This window comes from Mytilus trossulus, chromosome 2, assembly GCF_036588685.1.
Source record: "Mytilus trossulus isolate FHL-02 chromosome 2, PNRI_Mtr1.1.1.hap1, whole genome shotgun sequence".
NCBI lineage: Eukaryota > Metazoa > Mollusca > Bivalvia > Mytilida > Mytilidae > Mytilus > Mytilus trossulus.
In genome coordinates this window covers 43,941,882-43,962,223 of record NC_086374.1, presented here as the reverse complement: position 1 = coordinate 43,962,223, position 20,342 = coordinate 43,941,882, and the positions used below count along the sequence as shown (strand labels likewise).

At 34.4% G+C, this 20,342-nt stretch overlaps 1 protein-coding gene across 1 annotated transcript in view; it reads right to left on the bottom strand.

The window, feature by feature from the left end:
• LOC134705788 (uncharacterized) overlaps positions 1 to 18,815 on the bottom strand; it is a 474,551-nt gene extending 455,736 nt beyond the window's left edge. The window contains exons 1-5 of the mRNA XM_063564505.1: positions 18,550 to 18,815; positions 14,772 to 14,799; positions 14,280 to 14,323; positions 13,865 to 14,001; positions 12,851 to 12,933 (exon numbers count right to left, since the gene is read on the bottom strand). Of these exons, the coding sequence (XP_063420575.1) occupies positions 12,851 to 12,933; positions 13,865 to 14,001; positions 14,280 to 14,323; positions 14,772 to 14,799; positions 18,550 to 18,615 (358 nt within the window). The 5' untranslated portion in view covers positions 18,616 to 18,815. The remainder of the gene's footprint in view (positions 1 to 12,850; positions 12,934 to 13,864; positions 14,002 to 14,279; positions 14,324 to 14,771; positions 14,800 to 18,549) is intronic.
• Positions 18,816 to 20,342: the final 1,527 nt, after the last annotated feature.

Below are 20,342 nucleotides of genomic sequence, written 5' to 3'. Positions count from 1 at the left end.
AATGAGAATGAAAGGTTACCATTACAGCAGTTAAGAAAGGAAACTAGGGAGAAACTTAAGACACTTACAAGAGCAGAAACTCATAGAAGAGATAAAAAGAAAAGGCAAAGGAGAGAACAACATTTACAGCAAACCCATTTCAGTATATGAAGCGATTATTTGGAGCGAGAGGATCTGGCAAACTGGAAAACTCTAGGGAAGAAGTGGAAGAACATCTCAGTAAGACCCACAGTGATGAGAGACGAGGAGAAGACCTGGAAGAATGTGAGAAATTGTTAACACCAGAGGAGCCAAAAGAACAGTTTGATGAGTCAGACCTGAAGTTCCAAGAAGTGCAGGGACGTAGTGAGAAGGCAAGAGCAGGGTCAGCACCAGGACCAAATGGTATTTCATATAGGGTATATAAGAACTGTCCCAGACTGATCAGAAGGTTGTGGAAGCTATTTAAAGTAATTTGGAGAAGGAGAAAGATGACAGAGTCATGATACAAGGCAGAAGGATGTTTTATACCAAAAGAAGAGAACTCCAGGAAAGTTGAACAGTTTAGAACCATCTCCCTATTGAACATTGAGGGGAAGATATTCCTGGCAGTTTTAGCAAGGAGTACGACGAGGTACCTGCTTGGCAACGAATATATAGACATCGCAGTCCAGAAAGGAGGCATGTCTGAAGTATCTGGTTGCATCGAACACACCAGCGTTATTACACAGATTTTAAGAGAAGCAAAGGAGAAGAAAAGTGACTTAGCAGTGTTTTGGCTAGATATGGCTAATGCTTATGGGTCCATACCTCACAAACTAGTAGACCTGACATTGGAGAGGTATCATATTCCACCAACTATCAGAACTATGCTGCGAGAGTATTTTGACAAGATTGAAATCAGGTTCACAGCTGGAGACTTCACCACAGCTTGAAGTTGGAATACTAACGGGGTGTACAGTATCAGTAGTCCTGTTTGCAGCAGCAATGAACTTAATTGTAAAATCAGTAGAAAAAACAAGTAGAGGACCATTATTGTCATCAGGGGTCAGGCAACCACCAGTAAGAGCTTTTATGTATGATATGACAGTGACAGCAAAAACAGTCATAGAGGGAAGATGGACTTTAGAGGAATTGGAAAGGATGATTAAGTGGGCCAGGATGAAGTTCAAACCAAGTAAATCTAGAAGTTTGATAGTGAGGAAAGGCACAGTGCAAGATGAGACATTGTGAAAAGATACCAACAGTTGGAGAGAAACCAGTGAAATGCCTAGGTAAAAAGTTTGATGCAACACTAGCAGATATGGTAAACATGGGTGGAGTTCAAGTGCAATTGGTAGAATGGCTGACGAAGATAGACAAAAGTGGGCTCACAGGTAGATATAAAGCCTGGATATATCAACATGGGGTCTTACCAAGGATATTGTGGCCATTACTAGTTTACGAGTTCCCATTGTCCAAAGTGGAGGCCTTAGAGAGAAAGATCAGTGCATGCCTACGAAGATGGTTGGATGTGCCAAGAAGTTGCAGCAGCATTGGATTGTACAGCACAGGAACAAAGCTACAATTACCAATGAAGGCATTGACAGAAGAGTATATAGTTATCAAAGGTACCAGGATTATAATAAGTTACAAAGACAAGACAGCTTATGACGTCGAGAGACAGCAAAGATGCTGAAGTGAGAGGAGCCAAAGTGAAGGTCAGGACAGGAAGAAAATGGAAAGCAGAGGACGCAGTTAAGGAAGCTGAGACTAGACTAAAGCACAGTGTCATCGTTGGTGTAACAGCAGTTGGTAGACAGAGATTTGGTATGACAAAAAAACCAAGGTGGGATACAGCAAATGAGAAGAGACGGAGGGAACTGGTGTAACAGGAAATACGACAGATGGAAGAAGAGAGCTTTGACCTGGAGTGAAATTTGGAGTATGGAGGGATACAGATTGAGTTTTCTACTAAGATCAGTGTATGATGTTTTACCAAGCCCATCAAACCTCTATACCTGGGGGTTGATAGAAGACCCAACATGCACCTTATGCAAAGACAAACCAGCATCTCTACAACATGTGTTGTCAGCATGTCTAGTCGCATTGAAAGATGGAAGATATACATGGAGGCATGACAGTGTATTGAAAACAATAGCAGCAAAGTTGGATACCACCAGGAGAAAGAAGAGAAAGATGCAGAAGAACATCACATTTGTAAATTTTGTGAGGGCTGGAGAAAAGAAAGACAACCAGGCAGAAGGTTTAGGGATACTTGGAACAGCATCAGACTGGCAGATGACAGCAGACATACATCAACGCATGAGTTTCCCAGCAGAAATAGCAGCAACATCGCTAAGACCAGATATAGTCATTTGGTCACAGGGAACTAGGCAGGCGGTCTTGCTGGAACTGCAAACCTGCCAACTTTCACGATTTAGGCGTGTACTACACGATTTTGACCCTTTGTCACGATCGTGTTCCTGAAAACCCCTCTAAAACACGATTTGGTGAAAATCTACACAAAAAATATTGTTGTTCCCGATTTTGAACTGGGTCCAATGGAGGACAATAGTGTTCAGCCAATCAAATTGTATGTTTCTCATGATCAAATTAATCAGCCAATCAAAAACGTTTTCTCTCAAGATTATTTTAACATGCTAGATATTGAACTTGTGTTGTATTCCTCTGTTTGTTGGTCAGAATTGTAAAATCGTGAACATGGCAAATGATTTTTCAACTGCATGGAGGTTCTTACATAGAATAAGAATAAAAGCATGTCTGATTGACAAAGTTCAATGATGCAGTACTACAATGAAGATAATAAATAGTAGTTTATTCACTCATTTATTGACATTACACTTGCTGTAACATAATTGTATTTATGTATTCAATTCAATTATCAAATCATTTAAAGTATAATGTACTATTCATTATTGTTCACATGGACCCCATCCCCAACACTTCACCATGAGGAATCACTTAAATGAGGTACTACCTTTAATCAAGGGGTCATTTTACTATTGTATAAAATAAAAAAGAAAAATGCAGATTTATTAAGTTATAAATGACACTATGTTTGGAACAGCTTTTCTAAATAAAGGATCCAATTATTGTGAATAAGAAAGAAGATATAAGACCAAGAACATATCAAAATTCTTGGACATGTGTTGACCATATAATATCAGATAGATCATAAGATGTATAGTTCTTTGGGAAACGTTTCTTCAAATAATATGATTGTGTGCTTGTTTGAATTTAAAAAGTGTTTTTTAATGTCCTAACATTGAGGGGGTATCCCTAGGTGTTGTTCCCAACCTGATAAAGGTCCTTCTTTGTGTACAATTTTAAATTAGAAAAGTCAACAACTATTTAGTATCCTTATACATGAAAATAGTTCCTGGTCTACATGTTCATATTTTCTGCTGATATAATAACTATAATCATGCAAATAAACTTAAGAAAAAGGCATGTTAGCTCATCTTACAAACATGACACTTTTTATAGACTACAAAACAGCACGCGCAAAATAGTCGTCGCAAAGAATTGTAACCTTTGAAATTGTTGTCGCGCGCTAAAACCCCCATGGGCATTTTCAAAAGTTGGCAGATATGGAACTGACAGTCCCATGGGAAGACAGAATAGAGGAAGCTTATGAAAGAAAGATGGCAAAATACCAGCAGCTAGTAGAGGATTGCAAACAGCGGGGATGGAGGACGTGTTGTTTGGCAATAGAAGTCGGATGCAGGGGCTTTGCAGGACAGTCAATGTGGCGGGCACTTAGGACCTTGGGAGTGGTAGGAGCAGAGAGGAAGAAAGTGATTACAGAAGTGTGTAGAGAAGCAGAAGTGGCATCACAGTGGATTTGGAGGAAAAGAGATGAAGTGTGGAAAAGTACAAAGTGTTAGAACAATGAACAGTTATTGTGTAGATAATGGACAGATATTGATATACAGAACAGCATTCAGTTACAGAAGAACAGCAATGACATCAGCTGAGACCGTGTATGCCATCCAGTTCCAGGTTCAGATTGATCACCTGAGCCGGCGCACCTCTGGAGGTTGTTGTCGAATAGCGCCGAAACAGCCAAGGAAGGAGGACCCCACATGATGATGGAATCAGCATTCCTTTGATGTTTACAAGGTAATCTAATTTAAACTCAATAACCCTTGCAGTTATGTTTTTATTTCATACACCGATTTGAAAGTACACAATTTGTCAAAGTTTACCAATTAAATAACAATTGGGAATAAATTTAACGGAAACGATTAAAAAAAATATACCATTAAATTGCAATTTTAGAATGAATCTAAATATAAAAAAAATATTAATTTAAAACTTACCAAAGTAATATTTCCCCCCTTTCCTTACCCTATAAGAAACTTTCCTAGGATCCGTGGATTGTGGAATAACGTCCACATTTCTAAAACGTTCACGTGAATTGATTGCGTCATGTGTTAAAACAGTAATTGGCCAATCTAATCGGTATATGTAATTTAATCTGCACAGCACGAGATAACCCAATAACCCGAACGACGTAGGAGCAAAACTGAAGCACACCCACCAATACGATATATAAAATGTCTTAACTTTGAATGTTGCATTTTGAACAAACAAGTGAAAAGGCAAGATGGCAAAACATTGCCCGAAATGAAAGAACATGTTCGTTGTGTAGTTCCGGTGAGATAGGCGACGAATTTCATTATTTGTTTCGCTGTTCACATTTGAAAAAACGAAAGACAATTATTTCTACAAATCAAGTTTTCAAATAATCCAAATATGATTTCATTTTGCTCATTATTTAATAGTAAAAAACAATCTGTCTTAATAAAACTGTGTTTATTTATTAAGTGTATTAATAAAAAAAAAAGTTTGTCCCTCCATGTAAATAAAATCGCATAATCATCTTACCGACCATTTTTCCTTCTTATATCATTAATTCTACATGCTACTAAACATGTATGTCATCATAATTACTGCATTTGTTTACCTTAACTATTGTGTCTGTATTCATAATGTATGTTTCTCTGTAAACTTGTATCTAGTTTTTAGAGAATAAAGTATCTATATATCAGACTCAAAAAGACTGTCGGGATCTGGGAAAATTACGGGGTTATGATCGTTTCCCGTAATTGACGTCGGATCATATTTATAAGATTTTACATTCCTGCGGTATCGCAGGTAGTTCTGTTTAGACCATCTCATTCTTCCATGAGTGACCGGTTCTGATTTGGTACCAGTTCGAGCTTGACTGCTTTATGGTACATAGTTTGAACTATATAGTTAGCGTGCACATCGAGTTTTATGATATAGAAATTACTAATATTAAAAAAGTTTACTCCCCTGAAACCAGGGGGTGATGCGAATAAGACCTGACGTATTTGGGGATCATAACCCTCGTTCTATTTAGACTTGACCTTGAGAACTTGAGCATCCATTGCTACAAATAGTGTACAGACTTGTCAGTGAAATCAATCACATCGCCATTCTGTTATCATGTCAGATCTCGTCATTCAAAGCGAATTTTGTGTTTGTTATGTGTTTGCCTAAAACTTGATTCTTTAATTAAACACAATATATATACATTTATCAAAACAAAGTAAGCATCTTTCATGTTTAATGGTCTGAATTTTAAAAAAAGGTTCAAATAGAGGATTTATATAACATTTTGAGCTTTAAAAAAGTAAGATAATATATTAAAGTATTAAATTTTACCTGAGGCAAAAGAAAAATTCAAATTTTTGACCAATTCATCCTTTTTGGTCCCTCACAAACTATGTCAGTTCTATTTCATTCCATCCATCAAAATGATCAGTACCTTTGTTTTCCGTTCACTTCATTATGAAAGAAGGACTCTTAATATTGTTTGAATATTACACTTGAATGGATCATTTTGTAAGGTCATTAGGAAGTGGGAATATGCTCAATTGGTCAGACAATACTTGGTCATATTTTATGCAGGGCTTCGCCTTGGGCTTTAAATATTCATAAAATATGACAAAGTATTGTTTAACCTATACATATCGAGTACTTATCATGAAGAAGGGGATTATCATTCTCTTACAAACTTAGAATAATGTAAAGTGATCGGGCATCAAATGATCTCTTGCTTGGTTTAATTCAAGAATTAGTTTCATTGTCAGGACAATGTTTATAATTAATGCATGGCTGTCTCTTTAAGCATTTCATTTATGGTAAAGTTTTAGTGATGCAAGGAATTTCTCAAAATTTTGGAAAATATAATAGATTGTGTTTTAAGCAGAAGTTGAAACAACAGTACAATGAAATGATATGAAATGTAAAAGGAGGAAAGAATGTTAAACCTGATATATTTAAAGGAGGAGTTATCTTTTTGTTTATTTATAATTCAAATCAATAAATTCGATATGAGTATGAAAGATTCCGGCGTTCTATATCCTGAGGGTATCACCTGCCTAGTTGTCAGCACTGTGCTGATATATATTATCAATGATATGATATTGAAATACAAAGGTTTTTCTACCTCAGGAATAGTTTTCATTAGCTGTATTTGACAAAATCTTTAGGAAGTTTGGTCCAAATGCACTTCAACTTCGTTCTTTATTTGGCCTTTTTACTTTTTGGATTCAAGTGTCACTGATGAGTCTTTTGAAGACGAAACGCGCGTCTGGCGTCGATACTAATTTTAATCCTGGTATCTATTTATAAAGCAACAGCGGAGCAAGTATGACTGTTGTCAGTGAAAGCCGAGAGGTAACTACCATTTAGAATCCGGAGGCCCTAAACGCGGTCAAAACTAAAACTAGAATTGGGTTCTGGAATTTCAGTACAATGTACTCTGCTGGGAAACTTGCAGAAATAAACATCTGAAATGCGACGTTACAAACAACATATCTTAGGCATAGGTGAAAGCAGATGTGCAGACTCTGGAGATTAACAACAAGAACTGGATAAACTACACTATACTCTGGAAGATTTGATGGGCAACATCTTGATGGGGTAGCAATAATTTTGAAGAGAGGAATTGCGAAATTTTTAATGGAATGGAAACCAATGAATAGAAGGCTGATTATAGCAAAGCTTAAAGGGAAACATGATTATACTGCAATATTACTATTTAACAAATGATTCCAGCGAGGAGATCAAATATAATTTAGAACGGAAATGGGGAATGTGTCAAAGAGACAGCAACCCGACCATAGAGCAGACAACAACCGAAGGCCACCAATGGGTCTTTAATGCAGCGAGAAACTCCCGCACCCGGCGCAGTCCTTCAGTTAGCCCTTAAACAAATATGTATACCAGTTCAGTGATAATGGACGTCATACTTAACTCCGAATTATACACAAGAAACTAAAATTAGAATCATACAAGACTAACAAAGGCCAGAGGCTCCGGACGCATTTTATGAATAACTTCAACAGGAAATAGACAAAACTCCAAAACATGACATCAAAATCATAATAGGAGATATGAATGCCATAGTTGGATCAAGTAACACCCACTTTGACATAACAATGGAAACCATGCATGGGGTAATAGGAATGAAAATGGTGAAAGACTAACAGAACTATGTTCCACTAACGACTATGTAATAGGAGGGACAATTTTGTCCTCATCGAAACATTCATAAATTGACATGGTGCATTCTTACCAACGAGACAAGAACCAAATATATCACATCATAATAAATGGAATGTGGAAACGATCCCTGTTGGATGTTAAAGTCAGGAGAGGAGCTGATTATGGAAGTGATCACCATTTAATAACATCTGACATTAAACTCACATAGCTAATGAACACAAGATCTTGGAAGCAGTTTGACATTGAAAAGTTGAAAGAAAGCAACGTAAGAAAAGAATATACAACCTTGATGAGAAATAAATACAGACCTTTAGATAAACATAAATTATGAAGAAGACACAGAAACAATTCATGATAAATGGGGAAAATTTCTGAAATATGTACTAAAAATGCAGAAGACTCTCATGAATTTAAACAAAAACAGAAACATTAAGATTGGATCACACCTAGAACATGGAACATTATTATTATTCGGTGAAATACAAGTAAGAAATTGAACGAGGCAAAATCACAAACTCTTAAGGAATGAATATAGTCAAATACACAGAAATGTCAATAGAATGGTACGAAATGACAAAAGAACTAAGATGAAAAGACTGCAGAAGCAGGTTACAAAGGCGAACAAAGCAACATAAGAAATCACCAAAATTATTTGTGGAACAAAACAGCATCTGCAGATGAACAAGAATGAAGATGGACAGATTATTTCAGTAAGCTACATAATAGACCAACGCCAGCAGAACTCCCTATTATAGCGGAAAATAAATATGAACTTGAAAGGAGAGGTAGCGTCGACCAGATATTTACATTAAGAAATATTAAAGAACAATGCACAGAATGGTAACGGCAGCTATATATAAACTGTGTCGACTTCGGGAAAGCGTTTGACAGCATCTACAGAGAAAGTCATTGGAAAAATATTGCGATCATATGGCATTCCACAACATTTCAATTTGTATTGTATCTAGGTTCTGTTAACATTTTGTCTTATAAAGCGGTAGGTAACAATCCAATTTCTTAGAAATGTAGACAATGGACAAACATGTGGACCTTGACGAAATGGGTCTCGACATCGACATTTTGTCTGACTCTCATATCTAATAACCGTTTAATAATATTTGAATCATTTGAATTTGCAACATCTTAGTATTATATGTGTAAAGATGAACAAAACTTCAATCTAATACCTAGGTTTATACACGATAAAAGGCTTTTTACGATGATGAATAATTTGAATGTACACATAAAGGTGGCGGATAATTAATCTGACATTATAATTTGTAAATAAACGTCGAAAGGAACAAATTTTGAATTACTTTTACAGATTTTTCCAAAAAATACTTGACTTCACCTATTTATCTAACCATTTTTTTGGGGTCTCGAACTAATGTGCCCATGAAACTCATTGTCCATGATATACATATATATAAAATAGCTATGTTATAGTCTGCACGATGCCACACATTGAACATATAATTTCAACAAACAGCCTCAATACTTGACAAAAACGCCGTTGAAGGTTAAAGTGATCTCGAACGAAAAATGTACATGTATGGCAGTATTCATACTATAAACTACATGTATTTATAAAATGCACATTGAGGACATTGAGTGGTCTAAAAGGAGTATTATGTTTGTAACACTCAGAAACGAGATGTCTAGCACGTAAACCTGTCCTTTTGGGGGAAAGACGACTTCAAAACGTCAATTCCCTATATGGCCAAGCCTCTCACGTCAATCATTTTGTGTTTTATAGTTAGAAAACACCTCAAAAGTTCATGCATTACATTGTTGAGAACGAGATAAACAAAAGAACAGATTGACATGAAACACACTTTTTTACACATTTCCTTTCTGTTTCTCGTGAAATAACGTTTCTTGAGCTCTCCATTTAACTATTTACGTTTCTTTTACAAGCCGGAAAACACAGTAATTCAGCACTACGTAGAAGCAGGGATATCCTTTACTCATTAATATTAAAACCATTCGTCCAAATCGCGTACGATTTTAAAATCGGTATTTGGTTATTAAACACAATTATGCTTGCCGTAGACATTCGCACAAGGATAATAGTTACACTGAACGGTGCCCACTGGTCACCTGAACAGAAACGGTTAAAATTGAGTCTATACGCGACAAAAAATAGTACATGATTTCCGGTTTAAAGTGAAAGTACGTTACTAAGGGGATACAAAGTTTATAATTGCTGCTATGTAATACGGATATTAGCTTAATGCAAAGTTACGGAATTACCATATTTCAAAGGATACTGTTGAGAGACTTACAGAAAGTAAAGAAAATACACAAATAATCAATTATTATAATGATTCACTCAAACGAAACAATTAAAAATGAATAGAAGAGTCACCCTTTACTCTATTAATATCTTAAAGCGAGTGACATGACTTATTTTTTAGAAAAAAAAAAATAACCTAATGGCCTATATTGCACTCTCATGACATATAACTAAAAAGATGGTATGCCTCGCACTCAGGCTACTTTAAACTGCCATTGGTTACCTCTGGTCACCCTACACAGAAACTAATTGTGCTTACAGTTACACTGGTCATTTGATACAAATACATAGTTACTTTATTAACCTTACTCCCTTTGCAGATAAATTTATAGTGGTTCTTCCAATTACCTGACACAAATATAGATATTGAATGCCCCCCTACACAGATATTGAATTTCGTTACATCTTGTCACCTTTTACATAATTAATTGTGGTGACCACCTCTGGTCACCCTACACATATATTGAATTTGGTAACCTCTGGTCACCCTTCACTTATATTGAATTTACCTACAAATTATAAGATACTGAATTTGGTAACCATTGGTCAACCTCGCCACCCTAAACATATATTGAATTTTGTTACATCCTGTCACGTTTTAGATAATTATATGTGGTGACTTCTGGTCACCCTACACATATATTGAATTTGGTTAACTGTGGTCACCCAACACATGTATTGAATTCGCTTAAAAATTATAAGATATTGAATTTGGTTACCTCTGGTCACCCCGGCAACCTTTCACAGATATTGAATTTCGTTACATCTTGTCACCTTTTTTATTATTAATTGTGATGACCTCTGGTCACCCCACACATATATTGAATTTGGTAACCTCTGATCATCCTTTACATATCTTGAATTTACCTACAAATAATAAGATACTGAATTGATAACCTCTGGTCACCCTTCACATATATTGAATTTATCGACAAATTATAAGATAAAATTTAGATGGGAAATGGGGAATGTGTCAAAGAGACAACAACCCGACCACATAAAAAAACAAAAGGAGAAGGTCACCAACAGGTCTTCAATGTAACGAGAAATTCCCGCACCCGGAGGCGTCCTTCAGCTGGCCCCTAAACAAATATATACTAGTTCAGTGATAATGAACGCCCTACTAAATTTCCAAATTGTACACAAGGAACTAAAATTAAAATAATACAAGACTAACAAAGGCCAGAGGCTCCTGACTTTGGACAGGCGCAAAAATGCGGCGGGGTTAAACATGTTTGTGAGATCTCAACCCTCCCCCTATACCTCTAACCAATGTAGAAAAGTAAACGCATAACAATACGCACATTAAAATTCAGTTCAAGAGAAGTCCGAGTCAAATGTCAGAAGATGTAACCAAAGAAAATAAACAAAATGACAATAATACATAAATAACAACAGACTTCTAGCAGTTAACTGACATGCCAGCTCCAGACTTCAATTAAACTGACTGAAAGATTATGATGTCAACATATGAACATCAGGCACAATCCTTCCCGTTAGGGGTTTAGTATCATACCATCATAACATGTATGATACTGAATTTGGTAACCACTGGTCAACCTTGCCACCCTAAACAGATATTGAATTTTGTTTCATCCTGTCACGTTCTACATAATGAACTCTGGTGACATATATTGAATATGGAAACCTCTGGTCACCCTACACAGATTTTTGAATAAGTTATAAACTTGCCATCCTTCACAGATAATGATCACGGTTATAAATATCTAGACACCTTTCACATACTAAAGTACTTTTAATTGAGTTACTTTCGGTAAAAAAAACCCGTATAAACTGGCTTTTACTACCGTGTGTCACCCTAAATAGGTCTTGATTTTGGTAATCTCTGGTCCCCCTACTAAGACAAAAACAATAAAAACCAAGGAGTAAACAGATATACCAGAAGACATTTACAACATTAAAAAAGTAAGGAACAGCAGGAATCTTCTTAATCATGTGAATGATTTTAGATGCCTTGAGCGCTCCCATCGTGTGAGTTCTTTCGTAAGTCCCGTAATAACGAAAGTGTACTGATGACTGTGGAGTTTTTATATAATTAATTATACATGTTTTACAAAAATATTAAATTTGGTGACCTTTGGTCACCTTATACATATATGAATTTTAAATACCTCAAGTGACCATACACATATATTGAATGGGGTTACAGTACCTCTGGTCACCCTTCACATATTTTGAATGTGATAACCTCTTTTCATACACAAATATAAAATTTGGTTACCTCTAGTCACCGTGCATCAATATTGAATTTGGTTACGTATATTTAGCCTACTTATATTTAATTTTGTAAACTTCGGTCACCCAACTCATATATTGAACGTTGTAACCTCTGATCAACCTTCACACACATTGGAAAAGGTAACCTCTGGTAAACCATTACAGATATCGAATGTGATTACCTCTGGTCATCCTTTACATATATTGACTATGGTGACCTCTGGTCACCTAACCAACATTTTGAATATGGTTACCTCTGGTCACCCTACACAGATATTGAATGAGGTTACCTCTGGTCACCTTACAAAGATATTGCATATGTTTATCTTTGATCTCCTAAAAAGATATTGAATGTGGTTACCTCTGGTCACCCTACACATATATTGACAATGGTTACCGCTGGTCACCCTACACATATTTTGAAAATGGTTACCTCTTGTTACCCACACATATATTGGCTATGGTTACCTCTCGTCATCCTTCAAAGATATTGAAAATGGTTACCTTTGGTCAACCTTCAATAAATTGGCTTATGTTACCCTCGATTACAATTTACAAAAAATGAATTTGTTTAGCATCGGTTATCTCGATTCACACTTTTTGCGCTACTTTTATAATAAATATATTTATCTAGTAACTTCTGGTCGCTGTACACATATATTTAATTATGTTGCCGTTGTCAACAAATATATATAGCAATTGGCTTTTTTGGAATGTGGTTACCTTGGATCACCATACACAGATAAAAAATAATTGCTTTAAACACCATGCATAAATATTGAATTTAGGTACCTTTATTTACCCTACTTAGATGTTTAATTTGGTAATCTCTGGTCCCACTACCAAGATGTTGAATGTGGTTAGCTCTTGTCACCCTACAAAGATATTGAATATTGTTACCTCTGGTCACCCTACACATATATTGACTATGATGTCCTCTGGCCACCCTACCAAAATTGTGAATATGGTTACCTCTGGTCACCCTACACAGATATTGAATAAGGTTATCTATGGTCACCTTACACAGATATTGAATAAGGCTACCTCGTGTCACCTTACAAAGATATTGAATATGATTACCTCTGGTCACCCTAAACAGATATTGACTATGGTTACCTCTGGTCGCCCTACATATATTTTAAACATGGTAACCTCTGGTCACCCACACAGAAATTGGCTTTGGTTACCTCTGGTCATCCTACACATATATTGAAAATGGTTACTTTTGTTCACCCTACAATAAATTGGCTTATGTTACTTATGGTTACAATTCATAAATAATGAATATCTTTGGTCAACATTAAAGATATTGAATGTGGTTACCTCTGGTCACCCTACACAGATATTAGCTATGTTTGTATGTTTCCCTCCGGTCCCCTTACACAGATTTCGAATTTGGTAACCCTTTCATATTATTGAATGAGATTACCTCCGGGCATCGTATACATATATTAATTTAAGTTACCTCTGGTCACCCTTTACATATTTGGAATGGGGTTACCTTTGGTCAACATACACAGATATTAATTTTAGTAACCTCCGGTCACCGTTTAAAATATTTGCTTTGGTAACCTTTGGTCACAATGCATGATTAATCAACCTTTATTGGAATATAATGATCATGGTATTTGGAAAATGTATGTTTTATATATTTCATGTTAATCTAGTTGTTTGCATTTCCTATTGTGTATTTTATTCTAAACTCTTAGTATGTAATAAAGATGCCAAGAAGACGATTGCCTTTGTAGCCATTATAGATCCAATGTTCGTAAAATCTGAACAATTGAATTCCCCTCAAACACTTACTTAGTTTTTTCAATGTCACCCTTTTTTGGGGCAGATATCACTTTCATTTTTCGGCATACAGCCTTTTTGGTTAATTCTTTATCGACAAGAGTCTCGGTTAAAGTATTTAACATGTTTAACTTGATAGTCAACTTCACCTGAAAATGAAGTGAAATACAGTTGTGATCTTTTCTTGCAGTCAAGCTAAAACAATACATGCCCAGCTTTGTCAGTTTGTTCTCCAAATTTCAGTTTGATTGTTCCTTTCGACCCATTCACCATTCCTTACCTACTACTCTATAAATGATTTTAAAAAAAACACGAGATCACCAATTTATGTATTTTAAACAACTTACACAGTTTTCTTTGAGAATCAAGTGTATTCACTAATATACAATAAAGTTTAGTCTTGCTGAACCAGTAATGTATATCAAACCTGTTCTTGTTCTTTTTTCCTGCTCTTCGATTGTCTTACATTTCCTACAAATGATAAAAAAAACATTACCTGACTTATGTTTTTATGACCAGAGGTAACCAAATCTTAAATCAGCATAACGTGACCAGAGGTAACCAAATCCAATATTAACATAATGTGGTCAGAGGTCACCAAATCTAATAACTAAGGTAACCAGATGTCACCAAATCCAATATATGAATTTGGTGACCAGAAGTTACCCCATTCTGGCATGTTAAGGCCACCACAGGTTAACAAATCCCATTTCTGATTTAGATGTAATCAAATTAAATATTTATGTAAGGTAATCAAGAAACAAACAATGATTTGTTATATCAAGCCTAAGTGGCAATTTTACCAGAAACGAGTGCAAGATTTAAGTTCAAAAAGAATTATATTTGCAGCATTATATAAGCATAGTGCATTTTTCCATCATATTAAAGGTTTGTCACCATAAATTAAATGCATGCATACCGCTCTCATCTACATTTTCTGAGGACTTCTGAAAAAAGAAGATAAATATATGATAAATGTATTAGTAAATTCAATTTTATTTATCCGGAAGTATCTTATGAGGATCAGTATTATTTTACTTAATTATCAACTGTCAATGATCTTGCCAATGTTTGCAAGGTCAAGGATTTTCCTAAGATTTGTTTGCAGATGATCATGAAAGATAATGTTCATTGTGTAAAGTTTTTTAGGCATATCAAACTTAATGTAATAATATTATATATTCTTGTTGAACCCAAAATGTATATTAAACCTGCTCTTCTTCTTTTTTTCTCTTTCTTTGATTGTCTCAAACTTTTTACAAATGATATAAAAAACATCAACTAGTTGTATGTAAATGTTAATTACCAGAGATAACCAACTCTGAAATCTGCATAAGGTGACCAGAGGTAACCCTAATCCAATATTAACATAAGGTGACCAGAGGTAACCTTCATCCAATATTAACATAAGGTGACCAGAGGTTACCTAATCCAATATTAACATAAGGTGACCAGAGGTTAACAAATCTAACATTAACATACGGTGACCAGACGTAACCAAATCCAATAATAACATTAGGTGACCAGAGGTAAACAAATCTAATATAAGCATAAGGTAACCAGAGGTAACCAAATCCAATATAAACATAAGGTGACCAGAGGTAACCAAATTCAATATTAACATAAGGGGACAAGAGATAACCAAATCCAATATAAACATAAGGTGACCAGAAATAACCAAATTTAATATAAACATAAGATGACCAGAGGTAACCAATCCAATATAAATATTAGGTGACCAGAAATAACCAAATCTAATATAAACATAAGGTAACCTGAGGTAACCAATTCAATATAAACATAAGCTGAACAGAGGTAACCAATTCCAATATAAACATGAGGTGAGCAGAGATAACCAAATCCAATGTAAACATAAGGAGACCAGAGATAACCAAATCCAATATTAACATAAGGTGACCATAAGTCGTCACCAAATCTAATATTAACATAAGGTGACCAGAGGTAACCAAATCTAATATTAACAAAAAGGTGACCAGAGGTAACCAAATCCAATATAAACATAAGGTGACCAGAGGTAACCAAATCCAATATTAACATAAGGTGACCAGAGGTAACCAAATCTAATATTAACAAAAAGGTGACCAGAGGTAACCAAATCCAATATAAACATAAGGTGACCAGAGGTAACCAAATCCAATATTAACATTAGGTGACCAGAGGTGACCAGAGGTCACCTTATCTAATAGTAACATAAGGTGACCAGAGATAAGCAAATCTAATATAAACATAAGGTGCCCAGAGGTAACCAAATCTAATATAGACATAAGGTGACCAGAGGTAACCAAATCCAATATAAACAAGTAGGTGCTCAGAGGTAACCACATCTAATATAGAAATAAGGTGACCAGAGGTAACCAAATCCAATATCAACATAAGGTGACAAAAGATAACAAAATCCAAAATAAACATAAAGTGACCAGAAATAACTAAATCTAATATAAACATAAGGAGAACAGAGGTAACCAATCCAATATAAACATAAGGTGACCAGAAGTAACCAAATCTAATATTAACATAAGGTGACCAGAGGTCACCAAATCTAATATTTAAATAAGGTGACCAGAGGTAACCAAATCTAATATTACCATAAGGTGACCAGAGGTAACCAAATCCAATATAAACAAGTAGGTGACCACAGATAACCAAATTCAATATAAACATAAGATGACCAGAGATAACCAAATCCAATATAAACATAAGGTGACCAGAGATAACCAAATCTAACATATGAATAAGGTGACCAGAGGTAACCAAATCAAAAATAAACATAAGGTGACCAGAGGTCATCAAATCTTATATTTGAATAAGGTGACCAGAGGTAACCAAATCCAATATTGACATAAGGTAACCAGAGGTCACAAAAAATCCAATATATGATTAGGGTGACCAGAAGTTACTAGCATGCTAAGGCCACTAGAGTTTATCAATTTCCATTTCTGGTTAAGATGACCACATGTAATTAAATTAAATATTTTTGTAAGGTAATCAATAAACAAAAAATGAATTGTTCAATCAAGCCTAAGTGGCAATTTTACCAGAAGTAATTGCAATTATTAAGTTCAAAAAGAATAATACTTGCAGCATTATATAAACATTGTGTATGTTTCCATCATATTAAAGGTTTAATACAATAAAGTAAATGCATACATACCTCTCTTATCTACACTTTCTGACGACTTCTGAAAAAAGAAGATAAATATATAATAACTGTATTAGTAAAATTCAATTTTATTTATCCAAACGTATATGATGAGTATAAGTAGAAATTGACTAAATTATCAACTGTCCATGCTCTTGGCAATATTTGAAAGATCAAGGATTTTTCTGAGATTTGCTTGTAGATGATCGTGAAAGATAAATGTTCATTGTGTAAAGTTTTATCGATATATCAAACTTTATGTAATAATTTTCTATATTCTTGTTGAACCCATAATGTATATTAAACCTGTTCTTCTTTTTCTCTCTCTTTCTTTGATTGTCTCAAACGTTCTTCAAATGATATGAAAAACATCAACTAGTTGTATGTAAATGTTAATTACCAGACATAACCAAATCTGAATTCTGCATAAGGTGACCAGAGGTAACCAAATCTAATATTAACATAAGGTGAACAGAGGTAACCAAACCGAATATTAACATAGGGTGACCAGAGGTCACATAATCTAATAGTAACATAATGTGACCAGAGATAATCAAATCCAATATTAACATAAGTTGACCAGAGGTAACCAAATCTAATATTAACATAAGGTGACCAGAGGTGACCAAATCCAATATTAACATAAAGTGACCAGAGGTAACCAAACCAATATAAACGTAAGGTGACCAGAGATAATCAAATCCAATATTAACATAAGGTGACCAGAGGTCACCAAATCTAATATTTACATAAGGTGACCAGAGGTAACCAAATCTAATATTACCATAAGGTGACCAGAGGTAACCAAATCCAATATAAGCATAAGGTGACCAGAGATAACCAAAACAAAAATATAAACAGAAGGTGACCAGAGATAACCAAATCTAATATATGAATAAGGTGACCAGAGGTAACCAAATCCAATATTAACATAAGGTGACAAGAGATAACATAATCCAATATAAACATGAGTGACCAGAGATAACCAAATTCAATATTAACATAAGGTGACCAGAGGTCATCAAATCTTATATTTGAATAAGGTGACCAGAGGTAACCAAATTCAATATTGACATAAGGTAACCAGAAGTCACCAAATTTAATATTATCAAAAGGTGACCAGAGGTTACCAAATCCAATATATGATTAGGGTGACCAGAAGTTACCCCATTCTAGCATGCTAAGGCCACTAGAGGTTATCAATTTCCATTTCTGGTTAAGATGACCACATGTAATTGAATTAAATATTTGTGTAAGGTAATCAATAAACAAAAATGAATTGTTCAATCAAGCCTAAGTGGCCATTTTACAGGAAATATTTACAATTATTAAGTTCAAAAAGAATAATAGATGCAGCATTATATAAACATTGTGTATGTTTCCATCATATCAAAGGTTTAATACAATAAAGTAAATGCATACATTCCACTCTTATCTACATTTTCTATCTGATGAGGATAGTAATATATAGATATAGATATATCAAACTTAATGTAATAATATTCTATATTTGTTGAACCCATACTGTATATCAAACCTGTTCTTCTTCTTTTCTCTCTTTCTTTGATTGTCTCAAACTTTCTTCAAATGAGATGAAAAACATCAACTAGTTGTATGTAAATGTTAATTACCAGAGATAACCAAATCTGAAATCTGCATAAGGTGACCATAGGTAACCAAATCCAATATTAACATATGGTGACCAGAGGTCACCAAATCCAATATTTACATAAGGTGACCAGAGGTCACCTAATCCAATATGAATAAGGTGACCAGAAGTTATCCCATTCTAGCATATTGAGGCCAACAGAGGTTATCAAATCCCATTTCTGGTTAAGATTACCACAATTAAATGTGTGTGTAAGGTAATCATGAAACAAAAAATGATTTGTTCAATCATGCCTAAGTAGCCATTTAACCAGAAACAATTGCAAATTTTCAGTTCAAAAAGATTAATAGTTGCAGCTTTATATAAACATAGTGTATGTTGCCATCATATTAAATGTTTGATACAATAAATTAAATGCATACATACCACTCTTATCTATATTTTCCGGTCTACGGTATATTGCTAAATGGAAAGAAGAATTGTCTATTTTTAGTTTTCTATTTTTAGAACTACAATATCACTACATAGAAGAGTACTATTTATAGGGTGACCAGTGGGCACCGTTCAGCGTATCTATTATCCTTGTGCTAGACATTCAAACATCATTGTTTTGTCTTTTGTAGACAAAACGCGCATCTGGTGTAAATACTAAATTTTATTCCAGGTATCTACGATGATTTTATTTGTAGGTCAACTTTAGCGATAAACAATGGGGATACATGAAATTGGGGAGAGAAACGGCAGTTTTCATTCTTTCTGTAACAGTTTTGCAAATCTTTCTCTATTACAGGAGCACCTGAATTCATGAGTAGTTATCCACCAAATAAAAAAATATAATGTACCTGGACACTTAAAATGTTACTTAAATATATATAAATTTTTCAAATGTTGCTTTTGTAGTTTTGAATTAACATATTTATTCATGAAATATGTATCAAAATATACAAGGATAACAAAATGTAAGACCTGGAAACAAGCTGCACAGTTTATATTAATCTGATTGATTTTTGTAAGTTCATGCATCCTGTGATGAGAGTTGTATCTGGAAACTTTACCAAGGAAAATTTAAAACTGAATATACTTTCCAGTCCTCACATTCCCGGAAAAAGTTGTAATCAATTAAAAATATTAGAGCACTGTCACTAAAAGTGGAGAAAGGCTCTTGTCTGCAGTGGTACACAATAACAAACAAATACAAATATATTGTAGTTGTTATCAATGATAGATATTTTCTAAAAACGATCCCCTAAAGCTGCTGTTTATTAAACCAATAACTAATTTATTAACTAAATAAATACTTTTTGAACTTAAGTATTTCTTTTGAATTCAAAGATATAGGGCATTGTTAAGATAATTTGATAAAGCTAAATTGGCAGTACAAGTGTTATTTTGCCAACCTGAATATACCTATCCAATGCTGTTTTCTGTGACCTTATGTTTATGATTTAAAACTATCATTTTACTGCATTAAACAATATAAATGATGCATTTGTTATCTGCAGTAAAAATTCAAGTCACATCAACATCTATAAGCTGTCATAGGTAGTCAGTGTACATAGTGATTTTAAATCATAAATGTACCTTTAGTATCTTTGGCCTCTCTTTAAGACAATAATGGAATCAAACGTTGTACATATCTAGATAACGATTTCTATTTATTTCTATAATACTTATAATGAATTTGTATATTCAAAGCAGTTTCCTATGCATAATTTCTTGTT